Genomic DNA, 17,940 nt, shown 5'->3' on the forward strand with positions numbered 1-17,940 from the left:
TAGCAGCGACTCCCGACCCTGGAATGAGAACCGTGGGGGTCTGTCCCCACCTCCCGCGGTCCCAGACACCCCTCCCTTGCGGCCCGAGGCGGGTGCGCTCGCTCCCGAGTCTGAGACTGGCACGCGGATCAGCCGCTGATAAAGAACGCATGTGCGAGAGAGACGCTGGGCCGGTGGCCTTTCTCCGCTCCCAGACACACGCCCTTACCCAGACGCGCACGCCCGACACAGACGCCCGCCCTCGCCCGCCGCCCAGCGCTCTGCAGGTGCGAGGGCGGTGCCTGGGTGACCGCCAGGGGCTGCTCTGGGGGTCGACAGCTCGAGCCCGCCTGGCTGCAGGCGCTGAGGCCAAGCGGGCCCTCCCCGCGTGCACTCTCCTCGCAGCCTGGGCCCTGCGCAGGTGGCTGATTCCGTCTGGGGCGCGTCCCCGTGGAGAACTGAGACCCGGCCGCTGCTGAGGCTGAGACGGCCGCGCACCGAGCCCTGAGGCGTGTTCTAGGGCGCGGTGCCAGGAGGCTGGGTAGGCCGGCAAGTTTTGGGGCGTCACCGGCCTTCCCTAACTAAACTCGGAGGCGCTAGACAGCTGAAGGTGGGGCCCTCAGTCTGCGGGACCTGCCCTAGTCTCTCCTGAGCAGGAGCGAAAACTCCACTGGTCTCTGCCTCGCCCTGCCTCCCTGTGCTGAGAGCCGGAATCCGGATCTGTGCGACCCAGATCCTGCCGGGCCGCACATCGCCCTTTCCCCTTAGAGACCAAACCCTGAAGTTCTGGTCTTTTCTTTCTTCTTCCTTTTTGTGCCTTTTCTCCGTATTCATCCATTCAGCGCATTCGTGCATTCCCAGCGCTCCTCGTAGCTAGGGTCGTCGGGGGATCCCCGCCGGTGACGCAGTTGGAAAGGGTACACTCTGGTTTCCAAAGAGCCAATAGAATCCCGGGGCCTGGGGCATGAGGTCATCAGCGGTGATATCCATTGGTTCAAGCCTGGAGGGGAAGAGGGGGTCCCCATAGCAACCGACGGCGCGTCCGAGCTAGTAACCTGGGGAGTGGTCCTAACCCGAGCTGCCGCGGCGGCTTAGGTGGGTGTTTGGAAGTGGGCTGGGCAGCTGGGGTGGGGCTCAGTCTCCCAAATCCTGCGATTGCAGCCTAACCAAGCTCTTGCGCTCTTTTTTCCCCTCACTTAAAGCAATGGTCAACGCCACTTAACCCAGAAAGGTTAGGAGGAGGTTATGGGCGACAGCGTGGGGTTCCTGGGTGCAGAGCTGCAGCCGCCAGGAATGTCACTTCTGAAATCCTTGTGTTCATCTGCATATCGTCTGCATCTCATTTGCATTCTCTTCATTTAAGGTCAAATTGGGCAGACATCTCCGCATCCCCACTCCTGTCCCTTGTCTGTATGGGGAATCTTATCTCTGCGCACTCTCTGATCTCGCCCTCAGCCGTCCAGCTCCACGCCCCGCCCCACCCCCACCCCACAGTGTCTCTCGGGATTGGGAGGGGGCAAATCGTATCCAAAGGAGAAAGGACATGGATTCTGCCTGTCCCTCTAGCTGTTTGGTGACAGATGGGGAGTGCTGGTCTCTACTGCCTGGAGACTGAATTGGCAAAGCCACGGCAGGGGGAGGTGCCCCCCGCTGCGTGGAGGGTCCCCAGGGCCAGATCACCCACACATCTGGCAGGGTGCTGGAACTCAGAGTGCCCGGTTCCAGCAAGGGGCAGGCCTGCCCACCTGTCTGGTGCCAGGGCAGCTTCCTTCCTCCAATTAAGCACTAATGAGGTGTCATTAACCCTTACCTTGCCTGCCAGCCCTCCGGTGAAATTCAAATTCATGGTCACACACCAAGGAAGAGGGGGGAAAGGAGGACCTTTGAGGACACTGAGAGGTGGTGAGGTCAAGAGACCAGGAAGCCAGGAGGCAGGTGTAACCGGCATGGGTATTCGACAGCAGTCCTGGGAATGGGTGTCCCATCCCCAGAATGCTTTTATTCTTTTGTTTTTGTCAATTCAACAATTTTTTATTAAACACCTTCTTCTACTGACAAATACCAGGCTTCATGTTAGATGCTGGGGATCCACACCTGCATCAGACATGATCGCTCTCCTTAAGGAATCTGCAGATTACCCCCGAGACAGGCTGGCCAGTGCGTAATTGTAACACCAAGTGCAGATGTAATATAGAGCTGTGTACGAAGTGCTGTGGGAACACAGGGAAAATGGGCTGCGAGACGAGGTTTTGCTTCTGAAGGGCAAATTTTATGGCAAAGAGTTATGGATGAGTAACACTGACAATGTTGGTGTGTCTGGCACGGTCCTGGGTCCGAGTTAGATGTTTCCAGGGCTGCTGGTGTCTGCCGTCCAAGAGTTGTATCTTTTGTATCTCTGTGTGTGTGTGTGTGTGTTGTCTAGCTCCCTCTGTGTCTGGAACCCCTTCTCCTGAACACACATTGTGGTTTTATTACAGATCAATGTTTGCTGTGAGGCTCTAGTGTAGATTGGCCTGAACCTGCCCAGCCCAGGGGAGGGAAGTGCAGAGCTGAAGTTGGCTCCTCAGGAAGGGGTAGGCAGGTACCATCTTCACCCTGGGGGCCCAGACCCCAGGACCCCTAAGTGACAACAGGCTGGCCAAGGGCGGCCAAGGGTGGGCGCCTGGCTATGGTAGGATGTGCCCAGACCATAGACACTTCTGCCTCTGACTCCTCAGAGGAGGCCTGGGGGTTACAGCCCGTACTCCCCACCAAGCACCCAGGCGCCTCCCCCAGCCTGCTCCTCCAGTGTCTGCAGAGAAGCAGGCCGGCTCAGACCTGTCTGTTGGCTCCCTCCCCCTAGGAGCCAATCCTTTCCGGGGACACAGGGCTGGGGAATGCTGGTGCCTGCTGGGAAGGGGCCAGATACTCCACCCCGGCCCTCAAAGGCTCCCTCCAGCCTGGATTCTCCCCCACCCACTCGGGGTGTCACTTTGTAGGTTTTTGCACAGACGTAGCCAGCTCTGCCAGGGAAGCCCCTCAGCCACTGGGTAGAAAAGGTGGGGCCGGGGGCTGTGGCAGTGAGGGCTGGGGAGCCTTGGCCTGGGGTCTCTCTGTCTCCCTGCAGCCAATTCCTGGAAGGCAAACTTTGGGGAAAACCTCTATCTCCGGGAGGAGAGTTGTGGGATTCAGAAGCGCCTGTGGGGCCTGAGTGGCCCAGACCCCCTTCCTCCACTTGGCCAGAAGTTGCCCCCTCCCCATTTCCCTGGAGTCCTGCCCTGCTCCCCAAGGCCTGCATCCCCCTCCTCCCTGTGCTAGCTTCTCCGGAAGCTTGGGAATGAGTGCGAACAAATGTTAAGGAGACCTCAGCAGATAACCTCTTAATAACAAGGTTGGTGAGGCCGGCATTAATCAAGCATCGCTCTACCACGGTGCTCAGCGCTTCCCAGACATCATGGAGCTCGGTGTGCACCGCGGCCAGCTCCGGAGCAGGGTGTTATTATGCCCACTTGACAGAGAGGCAGCAGGTAAGCGCTAGCACTGGAATTCAAACCCAGGCCGCCGCTGCCAGCTGCGAAGTTGAGCTGCTCCCACTCAGCACACTCCTTGACTACATCGCGAGGACACATGCGCACCTGGAGCAGCCCGGAGCCACCTCCCCAGGCCAGGCTTCTTGGTTGCTGGTCTCGGTGGGGGGCACAGGGACTGTTGGAATCAGAGATTGTGACACCCCAAGCCCACCCACCCAGTGCTGCCTGCTAATTCCCAATGTCCCGGACCACACACTGTGTACCGTGTTCCCTGCTGCCAGTCGTGTGTGGCTGTTCCAACAGCATGGAGCCATGCTGATACGCGCACTTGGAAGTCACGGGACACGTGGGTTGCCCTCCTTGTGAGCACCCAGCTTTCCGTGTGACCACGGCTCCAATAGCCTGCCTGTGCGAGGTGCACGTGGGCCCTGGGCAAGGTGCAGAACCTGTGAACATTTCATGTCTAAAGCTGGTGGCTGCCTCTCCCGCTCTTCCCTCTCACAGGCTCCTTGTTTATTTGTTTAATGAATTATTTATCCAGGCCTCCCTCCCCCTTCCCTCTTGGCCTCCCCCTCCCCCAGGCCCTAGCCTCCATGATTTATTGAACACAGCTCAGCTCTGTGGTTGCCACCCGCTGTCCCGGGAGCCGCATCGGGCCACACAGCCCGAGAGATCCCGGCCCCAGACCTGCTCAGCTCCCTGCTTCCTTGGGCCCCGGGGGAGGAGGGGAGAGTGCAGCAGAGTGTCAGAGAGCCCCCAGGAGGCCTGAGCCTGGAGCCCCTGGAGAGGTCACAGCAGCCAACGGGAGTGCTGGCAGGCCCGAGGGTCACCGGGAGAAGAAGGCGAGGCTGGCGGCTGGAGGCCCTGGAGAGAGGCCCAGCCCCCTGGGGCAGCACGGCCCTGGGGAGAGGTGGATCAGCGTCCAGGCGCAGACACCAGAGTGCTGCACTGTGACCACTGTGGGGCGTGAAATTAAGAGACCAAAGTTATGGGTCTCAACCAGCTTTTTATTTCTTTTTAAGAATAGAACAGAAGAAAAATATCAGAGTGCAGCCTCTTTAAGTGAGGGTATTGTTTCATGAAACATTGTTTCATTCGTGTGTGTGTGTGTGTGTGTGTGTGAGTGTGTGGTGGATGACAAGGAAAGCTCCCTCCTCCTGTGGGTCACAGTTAGGGACCGTGTGCTATAAATAAAGGCCTAGCCCCATCCATAGATGCCAGGGTCCTCTCATGACCCAGATGCCACAGAGGGCAGCCCGGGCTTGCTGAGCAGGTGCCAGGCCTGTGGAGAGTGGCCCAGGTCTTACACACAGGGACCCAGCCTCTGGGAAGCTGAGAGCTGTAGATAGGCCTGAGCATGATGGCCAGAGGTGTCTACTACACACGGAGCTGCCACAGAGTCGTGCAGCTTGTGTGTGGCACAAAGGAGCCACCAAGGGCAAGCTGATGTCAGCCCTGTTGTCCCTTCCCGGCGAGGGAGAGAGACCCAGGGCTCTCCACTGAAGGGAGAAGCACCCTGGCTTTAGCACAAGGCAGCACCTGCCAGGAGATGCCTCTGGGGACTAGGGCTGTGACAGGGTGCTTGCTCTGATGCACACAAAGGCCCGCATCAGCCACCGGCCCTGTGAACAGAGGCCCAGGGACAGAGGACCGGACCCCCGGGGCACAGGCCTAGGCCCCGCAGAGAGTAGCTCAACTTAAAAAAAAAGAAGCTTAGGCCAGCGCCGTGGCTCACTAGGCTAATCCTCCGCCTGCGGCACCGGCACCCCGGGTTCTAGTCCCGGTCAGGGCGCCGGTTCTGTCCCGGTTGCTCCTCTTCCAGCCCAGGTCTCTGCTGTGGCCCGGGAAGACAGAGGAGGATGACCCAAGTGCTTGGGTCCCTGTACCCTGGGAGACCAGGAGGAAGTGCCTGGCTCCTGGCTTCGGATCAGCGCAGCACCGGCCATGGCAGCCATTAGGAGAGTGAACCAACAGAAAGAAGACCTTTCTCTCTGTCTCTATCTCACTGTCTATAACTCTTTCTCTGTCTCTTCTCTCACTGTCTAACTCTGCCTGTCAAAAACAACAACAAAACAGACACTTAGGGGCTGGCACCGGGTGCTGGTTCAAGTCCCAGCTGCTCCAGTTCTAATTCAGCTCCCTGCTAATGTAAATTGGGAAAGCAGCAGAGGCCGGTCCAAGTGCTTGGACCCCTGCACCCATGAAGGAGACCCAGAAGAAACTCCTGGCTCCTGGCTTTGGACTCCCCATTGTGGCCACTGGGGAGTGAATCAGCAGAGGGAAGACCTCTCTCTCTCTCTCTCTCTCTCTCTCCCTCCCTCCCTCCCTTTCAAATAAATACACAAATCTTTAAAAAAAGGAAAAGATAAACCAGGAGCTTAGACCTCTGGGCCGGCATTGGGGCACACTGGGTTAAGCAGCTGCCTGCAGTGTTGGCATCTCCTAGGAGCAAAGCCAGTTTTTGAGTCCCGGCTGCTCTGCTTCTGATCCAACTCCCTGCCCAGGAAAGCAGTGGAAGACAGCTTGGTCCCCTGGGACCCATGTGGGTGACCAGGATGGGGTTCCAGACTCCTGGCTTTGGCCTGGCTCAGCCTGAGCCTTTGCGGTCATCTGGGGAGTGAACCACCGAATGGAAGCTCTGTGTCTCTTCCTGTCTCTCTGTAACTCTGCCTTTCGAAATAAATAAAACTTAAAAACAACAGCAAAAAACAAAAGACAGAAGCTTAGACTCCACAGAGAGAGTGCCTTAAATCCTGCAGAGAGAGTTCCAGACTCCAGGGAGGGCAAAGTATTGGATTCTTTTTTTTTTTAATGATTTATTTGAAAGACAAAGCATGAGAGGAGAGAGAGAAAGAGAGAGAGAGAGAAAGAGAGAGAGAGAGAGAGTTAATTTTCCAACTGCTGGTTCACTCCCTGAATGGCAGCAACAGCCAAGGCAGGAGCCATCCGGGTGTCCCAGGTGGGTGCAGGAGCCCAAGTACTCCAGCCATCCTCCACGCCTTCCCAGTCTCATTAGCAGGAAGCTGGCTCACAAGTGGAGTTTCCAGCAGTGACCTCGCCCCTTGTACCACAAGGTCAGCCCCAGTGGTGCTGGGCTCTAAAGAGGAATAGCTGGTGGCCAGCGCCGTGGCTCACTTGGCTAATCCTCCACCTGCAGCGCCAGCACCCTGGGTTCTAGTCCCGGTTGGGGTGCCGGGTACTGGTCCTGGTTGCTCCTCTTCCAGTCCAGCTCTCAGCTGTGGCCCAGGAGGGCAGTGGAGGATGCCCTCCTGTGCTTGGGTCCTGCACCCGCATGGGAGACCAGGAGGAAGCACCTGGCTCCTGGCTTCGGATTGGCGCAGCACCGGCCATAGTGGCCATTTGGGGGGGGGGGGGTGAACCAATGGAAGGAAGACCTTTCTCTCTGTCTCTCTCTCACTGTCTATAACTCTCTCTGTGTTTTCTCTCTCTCTCACTAACTCTGCCTGCAAAAAAAAAAAAAAAAAAAAGAGAGAGAGGAATAGCTGGACCCTCAGTCCTTAAGCAGGAAGCAGATTCCAGACACAGGACTTTGGGTTCCTAAAAGGGAATCCCAAGCCATAGACCAAACCACAGGCTCCCACTCACAGGAATGTGAGCAGTGGCTCTGTCCACTGCGGGGCCCACAGAGCCAAGCCCGCCTGTGTGGAGCAGGGAGGGGCGGGAGGGGAAGGGGCTGGCAGTGGAGGCACCTGGAGCAGGCAGGTAGCATCATTCGGGGGATGAGGAGCCAGGGGCCAGGGAGAGCTGTTTGCAAAGTCCCCCCACTCCTACCCCAAGGGGCCCAATTTATTTTCTTGCTCCAGAAGAGGGAGAAGAAATCCCCCAGGGTGGAGAAGAGCCCAGAGAGGCCTCAGCCTGCCCTTCCCTGGTAGCAGCCAGGCAAGCACACAGCCCCGCCCCCAGCCCTGCACCTGAGGCCCACCTGTGGTCAGGACCCTGCCCTGCCAAGGATCAGCAGACAGAGGGTGCCTGAAGCACAGTCGGAAAACGGCCTCTCGGCATCACGGGCAAGGGCACAGGTGCTTGGCATGGGTTCTGAGGATCCAGTCTCTCCTGGTTCTGTCTGGTCACTCTCATTTAGCCTGGGCCTCTTAGCCGGAGCCAGCAGAGACAGGGGTGCACATGCTTAGGTCTCTCCTGGGTTTCTCCTTCCTAGGATGAGCACACATGTGGGTTAGTGTGTGCGAGGCATTGTGTGAGCATGCACGTGTCTGCGTGTGTGTCTCTGTCTCTGTGTGCCTGTGTTCCTCCTGGGCTCCAGCTGGCTGCCAGCACCCTGACCCCTGTGTGCCTGCCAGGGGTGTCTGTGTGTGTCTGTTCCCCGCCTCTGGGTGTCTGCGTTTTTGCCCAACGTGCGTGTGCGATGTGGGTGCTCGGTGTCCCTCTGAGGACAATGGCTGTGCTGAAAGCTGGAACACAAGGTGCTCTGCCCTGAGGGGCAGCATCGGCGCGAGTAGGAGTGAGAATGCCCGGTGACACCACTGGCTGCCCCAGGAAGGTCCACCCCCCCCCCCCCGGAGAGTGAGGAGCCCTTTGTACCTGCCTTACTCTGGCCAAACATCCCCTGGGCCCCCTCCTGCGCCCTTCCAGCACCCATATCCACATTCCTGGGGGCTGGGCTGCTCTACTCCACCTCCAGGAAAAACAAGCCTCAGGCTCAGCTGGGAGCGTGGGGTCGCCAGCTGTCAGGTCCACGGTGCCAGCTGAGGGCCTCTCCACCACCCTCCTGTGCCCACCTGACTCCTCACGCACAGGGGAAGAGGGGCAGGGGCGGACAGAGGGCCAGACTGTTGGCAAAGCAGGGGGCAAGCCTGCTCATCCAGGGGTGGGCCCCTGCTCCCTCTCCCAGAGGAGTCGGCTCACGCCAGATCCAGATCTCCGCCTTGGACGCCCAGAACCTTCTCCTAGGAACTCCAGCCTGGGGAGCATAAGGCCCAGGGCCAGCTGTAGCAAACCCAACCTAGACAGAGACGCAAGGCGCGCTCCGGTCGTTCCCGAGGGGCCCCAACGGGCGCCACCTCCCACGCGCCGCGCGCTCCCGGGCCGAGCGGGGCGGGGCCTGGCGGGAGCGCGCCAGGGGCGGGGCCTCGGGGACGCGCCCAGGAGGGCGGAGGGACTGGGCTGTGGGCGTGGCCTGAGGCTGGGGGCCGCGGCGGCGGCGGCGGCGGCAGCAGGGAGCTAGCTGGCTGAGAAGCCGGGAGCGCGGGGCTCAGTCGGGGGGCGGCGGCGGCGGCGGCTCCGGGGATGGCGGCGGCTCCGCTGCTGCTGCTGCTGCTGCTCGTGCCCGTGCCGCTGCTGCCGCTGCTGGCCCAGGGGCCCGGGGGGGCGCTGGGCAACCGGCATGCGGTGTACTGGAACAGCTCCAACCAGCAGTGAGTCGGGGGGCCCCGGGCGCCCGCGCTTCCCGCGTCAGGGAGAGGGGGAGGTCCTGGGGGGAGCCCGGGGTGGGGGTCCTGGGAGACCGGAGCTGGGGGCTGGGAGGCGAGGGAGAGGGGAACGCACGCTGCTAGCGTCGGCGAACTCGGGGGTGTCTGCGAGGCTGCTGGGCTATCGTAAGGAGCGCTCGGGCCGCGCGGGGGAGGCTGCCGGGGGGACCCCTCACCCTATCTTGGCCTCTCGCCACAGCGCCGCCGGAATAGTGTCCCTGTCCCACAGTCCCCCATCCTCACTCCCTTGGACTGGGCTGGGGTTTAGGGGTGCCGGCGTGCTGGCGATAGGCCGCCGCATTCGGGGGCTCAGAGATGACCCGTTTTCTCCCAGGAGGGCTTCCAGGGGGTTCCAGTTAGGATCCCCTGCTTTCAGAAGTGGGTTCGGAGCCGAGACTGGGAGCTCGGCCGCGCACCACCCTGGCACCGAAACGCCTGGGCTGCCCGAGCTGCGTGGATGGAGCCGGCCGCGGCGAGCCGGGCTGGGGCGCCGCGATGGAGAGCGCTGTCGGTAGCGCTGCTCGGCGGGGCTGGGGAGGTGGGGTGCCGGCGTGTCACACACGCACACCCTCACCGGGGCTGGAGACGGCGGACGGCTGCGAGTGTGAGCGGGCGTGCGCGCTGTCAGGGTGCGTGTGTCAGAGTGTGTGATTTGTGTGTCTGCGTCGGCGACCGGCCGGGGGTGGGAGCAGGCGGCCAGTCGGGGAGGGGGCTGCGGTCGGTGTCCGCGTGGCCGGGGACGCGTCTGGGCTGGCGTGGCTGCCGGCGCGGCGGCGGTCGGGGCGGGTGTCGGAGCGGCCGTGCGGTTTCCTCGGTGTGTGGCGCGGCGGCCGGGTGCCGGCTGAGGGGCCGGTCCTCATTCGGCTCAGTCCTGGCTGCCCTTGTCCTCTCCTCCCCGCCGAGCCACCGAGAGGATCACCCTGGCCGCCTCAGTGTGTCTGTGTGTTGGCGGGGGGGACCCCTGGGGACACGGGGGTCACTGTCACACCTGCCCGGGCGGTGGCGATAGCGCTGCCTCTGACTCCCCCCACTCCGGGGAGGGCGACTCCGGAGCAAATGGCGAGACCCCAGGGGAGAGGACCGGGAGGGCTGGGCGGCCGCGACCCCCAACCTTCCGGGGGAGGGGCTGCCGCTCGCCGCTCCGCTCTTTGTTGTTTGGGGCTCCGCGCCTCCCCCTCTCCCTCCTCGCGCCCGGAGTGTCAGACTGGGGGTGGGGATGAGCCAACGACGCCCCCCTCTCGCTTCCCATGGAAACCTCGGGGGTGGGGATGCGGCCCCTCCTCCCTGGAGTGGGACTCCGGGAACTCGGGGGGGGGGGGGGCTGGGGGCTGATTCCCCTGCCCTATCTGGCTCGTTCTCCTCCCGGACTCAAATGTCCGCCGGCGCCCCCCCCCCCTCGCCCTGCCAGAGTCTGACGGGGAGTGGAGAGCTCCCAGGTGAGGGGCCCGGGTTCCCCGCCACCCCAGAGGCACTCCCGCGTTCTTAGGGAAAGCCTGAGCCGAGTGGGTGCGGGAATGGCTTTGACAGAGGGGGGTGCTGATAAGGCTCCCCTCCCCCGCATACACCTGGGCGCAGGTGAAAGCTGGGGAGGGGGCGGGGAAGCCGGGGTTCCGGGAGCCTTCTTTGCCCGCTCCACTCCGGTGCGAGCCCGGGCCGGCAGAGGCAGGAGGGGGGTGCGCACCGGGCCAGCAGGCCGCCGCCGCCCCCGCCTCGCTTTCCCGGCCTTTGTTGCCGCTGCGCCCGGGCTCCCCGGCTCCCTCACTGCGGCAGCCGCGGCCCCATAAATCGTGAGAGCGACGTGCTCCGGAGCCGGGAGTGGAGAGGGCCGGGGAGCTGGGGGCGGGGCCGGGCCGAGCCACAGGCTCCCGCGCCCCCTCCCCCCCGTCACGTGAGCCGGGCTCCTAGCTCCCACCTCGTGTCACGTGCTGAGGGTCTCTGCCCCTTGGGGTCACGTGGGGGAGGGTCCTGCGACCCCGCCTCCGGGGGTCACGTGGTGGGGTGCTGGTGGGACACGTGCAGCGGCCTTTTTTGACAGACCTGGGGGCCGTGCCCGGCGCTGCAGCCGCTACCTAGCCCTCTGCCACCCAGCTCAGACTCTCTGCTTAGTCCTTTGGAAGAGGCGAGAGCTGCCCCCAACCCGGCCCAGAAACTAAGGATGGCGACTGTCCGGCGGAGGGACGCACGATCGTGTGAGGTCCAGGGTCTCCTGAGCCAGAAACTGAATCTGAGGGGTTCCCCCCTTGGTAGGCCCCCTGGCCAGGGCGTGATTTCCCTGAAGAACCGAGCGAGGGTGTTGTGCCTCAGGGACATCTTCCCTAGCCAACTCCCTACCTCTTTATCTATGAAACGCGTCTGTTGCTGGGCTCTCTCATTCATACATTCATTCAACAAATATTTATTGAGGCTCTACTATGTCCCCGATGGTCTCTCGCCGCTTTCTCCCAGTTCCCGACTCTCTGCCCTCGGCCTCAGCGTCCCTGATCCCCCCCCGCCCCCGGGCTCTGTCTGGCCTCCGCTGTCCGCCGGCCTCTATGTCCCTCCGATTTTCTAAGTCCCGCGTTCCCGGTCTGCCGCTGCGCCCCTCGCCCTTCCCCTGTCGGTGAATCGGGTCTAGGCTCCGGCTGCGAGCCCCTCTCGCTGGGCCTCTGCGTCTCGCTTTCGGCGGGTCTCTCGCTCCTCTCCGCCGCTGCAGATCAATAAACCTTCGCCTTCGCCGCCGCCGCCGCCGCCGCCGCCGCTGTCGCAGGGAGGAGGGGCGGGGGCGTCGGGCGCGCTGATCCTCCCCCTTCCGTCGCGGCCGGGGGAAGCCCCCTGGCCCAGACCCGGGACCGCAGCATCTGGACACCTGGGGGGTGCGGGGGTGTTGGCGTGCACGCGCCGGCCCGCGAGCGTTCCCGCCACCTGCCCTCCCCCGCCAAGCCTGGGCGCGCGGACCCCACGCCGTGCACACGTGGTCCGGCCTCGCCTGCTGGAACGCGCGGCGCGCAGCCTCGGGGGCGCGCGCTACAGGGAGGAAGAACCGGGTCGGGTCCCTTTATATTGGTCCTCCACTCCCTAAACTCTGGGTGCCCGCGTCCGAGAGGCGGCCGGGAGAGCGACAGTGGCAGGGATTCGGCGAGTTCGGAGCTTCTTGGGGTCCCTTCCTGGCTCCGCGGGCTTGTCAGGAGCGCTGCTGACCTGCCCTTAACTGGCCTGTGGGAGAGGTCTGCTCCGTGCCCGACCCCTAGCCGCCGGTCCTGCGCCCTCCGCGGACGGAGGGCTGAGGAGGGCCAGATGCTGGGAGGCGGGCCCTAAAGACGTGCGGCAGAGGGGCCCCGGCGCGCCTCGGGAGCTGCAAGCCCGGAGAGACAGAAGTAACGGCGCGAGAGGGCACCTGCTCCGGAGGAGCCGTGTGGACACTCGCCTTCCCGCGGGAGAGGTGGAGGATAAAGAAGCGTCTAGAGCGGCCGGGCACAGCCCAGTCCCCGCGGGGGCGCGGCCCTGGAGGCGGGGTTAGCGGCGGCTGCGCCCGGGGCCCTGGCGGCGCCGCTCTTCACTGCTAGGCCAGGGATGCTGACAGATCCAGTTGAAGTGCCCAAGCCCAGCAGCCAGGTCGGGTCTCGCAGGTGTTGCGGCTGGAGATCGCTGGAACCCAGCCCTTCCTGCCCCCGGGCCGGCGACACCAGCTTCTCCTGCTTGCTCACCTTTGCGAGTCATTTGGAGGCTCACTCCTGCCACTAGCGTGGGCATAGATAAGAGGTGGCTTCTCTTCACTTGTGGTGGCCAGCACTCTTGTTGTAAGATCAGTCCCCTGCCGAGGGACCTGTAGGAATAGCCTGGAAGCCGACTTACTCCCTGCTGGAATGGGGTGTGTTGTGGGGGGCCCGTGCAGCTGGGAGGGTCTCCTTCAGAGTGGGGCTGGAAATAGGGCCGAGGTCCGAGGCCAGAAGACCCAGCAGGGCTGTGCAGCCGCCCAGGCCTGGTGGTCCCCTCCCAGGAACCCATGGCTCACGATGGACAGGCAGGCCTAGGTGGCGGCTGGGAGGCAGGCCTGGTCTAACCCGTTTTCCTGCTCCCAGTGCCCCAGGCCCACCTGAGTGCCAAGGCCAGGGAGGGGCCGGGTGACCCATCACTCCCTGGGAACCGAGTGGGACTGGTGGCATTCCTGATGACTCAAGGAGGCTGTTCCCATTCTTACTGGGGTGCCCAGACACCAGCTCTCACCCGGCTGCTTTGCTGTGAAGCTTGGATTGGACTCCTCGGGGAGAGGGCGGCACAGGCAAAGCCCAGGACGTGGTAAGGTGGGGGTGGGACCTCAAGGCCCCACCTTCAAGGCCCCACCTCAAGTAGAGGGCCCCCCCAGTTCATTTCCCTAATGGATCTAATCACTGTTTATGAACTGCGTGGTGCCTGGTGCACGGAGAGCCAGGCCCCTCACTCTGGGTGAGCTCCCAAGGGACTAGGGACCCCCAAGGTTGGATAGTTTGACTGGTATCCCTGCCTTCCTGCAGCCATACCCTCCCCTCTCGCTGCCAAGCTGCGTGCTTTCCTACCCTAAGGAATTCAGGGAAGACCCCTGCCCACTACTCCAAGTTTCTTCATTCAGAGATTCCTCCCTTCCCCACACCAAGAGGTAGCGCCACCCAGCTCAGGACTAACGCTTTAAAGGTGACCGGCAAGGCAGGTGGGGAATACCAAGCCCCGGCACCTGCCCCCGTGTCCCAGAAAGGATCAGGGAAGTCAGAGGCAGAGCCATCTTGTCTGGGCACCGTGCCCACTACTCCTGGCGTTATCATGGGTGGCAGTGGTGCCCAGGCAGGGGAGGAAGGTGCACAAAGAGACAGTTTTGAGTGGCTGGCATGATGCCACACGGGACCTTCGCGCAGCGGCCCTGTACTCCCTGATTGTGCCTGGGGGGCCTGGCCGTCCATGGCGACAGGGTGCAGGTCAGTGGGAGTCAGGGCACAGAGGCCTGAGATTGCTTGAGTCAACCAACACTGACCTGCGCTTGGGCGCACACGCAGCCTGGCTCCGCTCTGTGTGCCGCCCCTGAGTGGGCGGCGGGCGTGTGTGTGTGTGTGCGCTCCACGGAGCTTGTGCCTGCATGTGCATGAAGCCGCCGATGTGCGCGCGCGTGTGCGAGGGCAGGTCCTGTTGCGCGGGCCTTGCGGGGGCACGACTGCAGCAGGGAGGAGATGGAGGTGTGCGCCCCACGGAAGGGATCCCTCCCACTTCCACCCTTCGCTTCCATCCCTGCCATCCATGCTGAATTATGGGGGATGGACAGAGGAAATCCGGGCCTGGGTCTGGGAGTCACCGGGGCCTGCGCCGTTTCTGTGGCAACCGAGGCGCACGTTTCTCCTTGCCTCTGCCCCGCCCCGCGTCTCCTTCCCCTAGGAGGCCGGAGGGCTTCCCTGCGCTTCTGCTGCCCTCTGGTGGCCTCCCGGAGAAGGACAGGCCGGGGAGGCGAGGAGGACCGGGCCGGAAGGGCAGTGCGGGGCCTGGCGGCGCTAGGGCCCGGGTGGCGAGAGCGGGGCTGAGACGAGAGGAAGCTCCGAGGAAAAGTCGGGCGCTCCGGGGACCCAGGGGAAGGTCTGCGGCGCGGTGACGCAGAAAGCGGGCTGGCCTTGGGGTTTCTTCTCTCTGAGCGGCTTCCGTTTCCCCACAGCCTGCGGCGAGAGGGCTACACCGTGCAGGTGAACGTGAACGATTACCTGGACATCTACTGCCCTCACTACAACAGCTCGGGGCTGGGCCCCGGGGCGGGGCCGGGGCCCGGAGGCGGGGCGGAGCAGTACGTGCTGTACATGGTGAGTCGCAGCGGCTACCGCACCTGCAACGCCAGCCAAGGCTTCAAGCGCTGGGAGTGCAACCGACCGCACGCGCCCCACAGCCCCATCAAGTTCTCGGAGAAGTTCCAGCGCTACAGCGCCTTCTCGTTGGGCTACGAATTCCACGCCGGCCACGAGTATTACTATATCTGTGAGTGACAGCCGGGGACGGGGCCCGAAAGCTGGTGTCTGAGTGACAGCCGAGGGGCGGGGCCCGAAAGCTGGTGTCTGAGTGACAGCCGAGGGGCAGGGCCAGAAAGCTAGTACCGAAGTGACAGCTCGGGGGCGGGACCCAAAAGCTAGAGCCTGAATGATAGCCGAGGGACGGGGCCGAAAGCTGGTATCTGAGTGACAGCTGGGGGGCGGGACCCAAAAGCTAGAGCCTGAGTGATAGCCGAGGGACGGGGCCGAAAGCTAGTACCTGAGTGGCAGCTCCGGGGTGGGACCCAAAAGCTAGAGCCTGAGTGACAGCTCGGGGGCGGGGCCCGAAAGCTAGTACCTGAGTGGCAGCTCCGGGGTGGGACCCAAAAGCTAGAGCCTGAGTGACAGCTCGGGGACGGGACCACAAAGCTAGAGCCTGAATGACAGCCGATGGGCGGGACCTGAAAGCTGGTGTCTGAGTGACAGCTCGGGGGCGGGACCTAAATGCTAGAGCCTGAGTGACAGCCAAGGGGCGGGGCCCGAAAGCTGGTGTCTGAGTGACAGCTCGGGGGCGGGACCTAAATGCTAGAGCCTGAGTGACAGCTCGGGGGCGGGGCCCGAAAGCTGGTGTCTGAGTGACAGCTCGGGGGCGGGACCTAAATGCTAGAGCCTGAGTGACAGCCAAGGGACGGGGCCCCGAAAGCTGGTGACTGAGTGACAGCTCGGGGGCGGGGCCCAAAAGCTAGAGCCTGAGTGACAGCCAGAGTACGGGTCCAGCGGCGGGCGGAGGAACGGCCGCCTGGGGTGTCGCACCGATGGGGTCGCGAAGCCAGGAAAGGGGTTTGATGACCGTGCCCAGCGTGCATACGCACTCACTTGTTCCTGTGAGGGGCATGTTGGGGTCGGGACCTCAGCGGTCAGGAACAGGGGCTTCTAGCCGCGGTGACCCACGTCGAGGGTCGGCCCGGGGAGCAGTGTGGAGGCCCACAAGCGCGAGCGCTGAGGGAGGGTGCCGGGCGCCAGTGGGCGGCAGCGGCTCAGACCCGGTCTCGCCCCCAGCCACGCCCACCCACAACCTGCACTGGAAGTGTCTGAGGATGAAGGTGTTCGTCTGCTGCGCCTCCAGTGAGTACCGTCGGCTCCCGGCCGCGCCCCCTTCCTCGGCTCCCCTGCTTTGGGGCTCCCTTGGCTTCCTGGGGACTGGGGCGGAGGGCACAGGCGAGGGGGGCTTGCTCCCCAGCTGTAGCAGAGGGAGGGGGATCCTGGCCCTGACTCTCCCCTCCTCTCTCCCCACTCCCACCCCACCCCGCAGCATCGCACTCCGGGGAGAAGCCGGTCCCCACTCTCCCCCAGTTCACCATGGGCCCCAATGTGAAGATCAACGTGCTGGGTGAGTCTGCGCAGCGCCCTCTGGTGGCCACTGCTGGAACCGCAGCCCCCTCCCCCGTGCCTTGCTCACCTCGCATGCTTGCTCCTGGGCACCCCGATCCTTCCTGCCCCTGGGTGGTCACGCCCACTGCTGCTGCCGCTGCCGCGTGCCCCTGCCCAGGCACGCAGCCCCGCGCTCACCGGTCTGTCTGTTCATCTGTCCACAGAAGACTTTGAGGGAGAGAACCCCCAGGTGCCCAAGCTTGAGAAGAGCATCAGCGGGACCAGCCCCAAGCGGGAACACCTGCCCTTGGCCGTGGGCATCGCCTTCTTCCTCATGACACTCTTGGCCTCCTAGCTCTGCCCCCACGCTCGGCGGGGAGAGATGGGGCAGGGCGGGGTTGGGAAGGAGCAGGGAGCCTTGGGCCTCTCCAAGGGGAGCCTGCCTAGAGGCGGGGTCTACACCATTCATCTGTGCCCGCCCTCTCTACCCCCCTCCCCCCCAGGTAGGGCACTGTGGTGGAGCAGGCACAGGGGCAGCCACGAGTCCCCAGGGCCTTGTGGCTCTGGAGATGTTTGGTACCAAACTTAGGGGCCATCAAGGGCGGGCAGCGGCTCAGGAGTCCCCGCCCCCTGGTACCTTTCCCCGCCCCCTGGTGCCCTCGGCCTGTGTCCCCCAGAGAAGGAGCGCGCCCCAGAGAGAGCAAATGGAAGCACGGGAGGCACCCCGTTCCCTGTCCTCTAGGGGCAGACGGCGGGGAGGGGACTAGAGGGGCGAGGGGCAGCCGCGGCGCCGCCCCTTCCCCGGTTTACAGCAATAAGCACGTTCCCCTCCCCCACCCGCACTCCGGGATTGTGGTTTGGATTGAATCCAGGTTTACAAGTAGACCCCCCTGGGGGGCAGGCAGCGGGCAGGCACGGCAAGGGGTGGGCAGCGGGTGCCAGGCAGGCATGTACAGACTCTATATCTCTCTATATAATGTACAGACCGTCCCTCCCCCTCCTCAGACCCCGAACCTTTCCCGACTCCCCCTTCCAGCTTCAGACCCCTCCCCACCAGGCTAGGCCCGCCCCCGCCCCCGGGGGACCCCCCTGGCCCTTTTGTCTTCCGTGAAGACAGGACCTATGCAACGCACCGACACTTTTGGAGACCGTGAGACAACAACGCCCCCTCCCTTCCAGCCTTGAGCCGGAACCAACTCCCGGGAGCTCCCCTGCCCACCCTCTGTGGTCCCCACCCATCCTCCTGGGCCTTTTTCAAGTGCTTTGGCTGTGACTTTCATACTCTGCTCTTAGTCTAAAAAAATAAACTGGAGATAAAAATAACGGAGTGTGTGTGATTTCCAGGAGCCACCAGCCTTCTCTTGCGCTGCTTAAACCCCACAGGTGGGGGGGGGAGGGGATTCTGGGGCCAAAGCTCCCTGTCCCGCTCCGGCCTGAGGCTCCCCAGATGGGAGAGAGGCCGCTCAGTGTGGGCAGTCGCGGGGACTTCCAAGCCGGCCTGGCTGACTTTGGGGGAGTCCCTTAGCGACTCTGAGCCCCAGTACCCCATGAGAACAACTGACCCAGAACGCGCAGTTCCCGGGGTTGGCCAAAGGCGCGCTCCCGACGGCTTTCCCTTCCCACTCCGCTCTGTAATCGGAAGTCCTTGAGGGGGTCTACGGGTTCCAGGAGGGGTTGTGAACC

The 17,940-nt window shown here is 63.4% G+C and overlaps 1 protein-coding gene across 3 annotated transcripts; it reads left to right on the top strand.

The window, feature by feature from the left end:
* The first annotated feature begins 8,753 nt into the window (after positions 1-8,753).
* EFNA3 (ephrin A3) lies at positions 8,754-17,731 on the top strand. Of its 3 annotated transcripts, none has more exons than XM_062193645.1 (5): positions 8,754-8,881; positions 14,583-14,896; positions 15,946-16,011; positions 16,199-16,276; positions 16,482-17,726. In XM_062193645.1, exons 1-5 carry the CDS (start codon positions 8,754-8,756, stop codon positions 16,610-16,612), a joined length of 717 nt encoding a protein of 238 aa, XP_062049629.1. In that variant the 3' UTR covers positions 16,613-17,726. The 3 variants fall into 3 exon arrangements, with proteins under 3 accessions (XP_062049629.1, XP_062049631.1, XP_062049632.1); XM_062193648.1 differs by lacking the exon at positions 8,754-8,881 and adding an exon at positions 14,446-14,506 and having other exon boundaries at positions 16,482-17,722; XM_062193647.1 differs by lacking the exon at positions 16,199-16,276 and having other exon boundaries at positions 16,482-17,731.
* The last annotated feature ends 209 nt before the right edge of the window (positions 17,732-17,940 follow it).

This window comes from Lepus europaeus, chromosome 5 (genome assembly GCF_033115175.1).
Source record: "Lepus europaeus isolate LE1 chromosome 5, mLepTim1.pri, whole genome shotgun sequence".
In the NCBI taxonomy this organism is placed as follows: domain Eukaryota; kingdom Metazoa; phylum Chordata; class Mammalia; order Lagomorpha; family Leporidae; genus Lepus; species Lepus europaeus.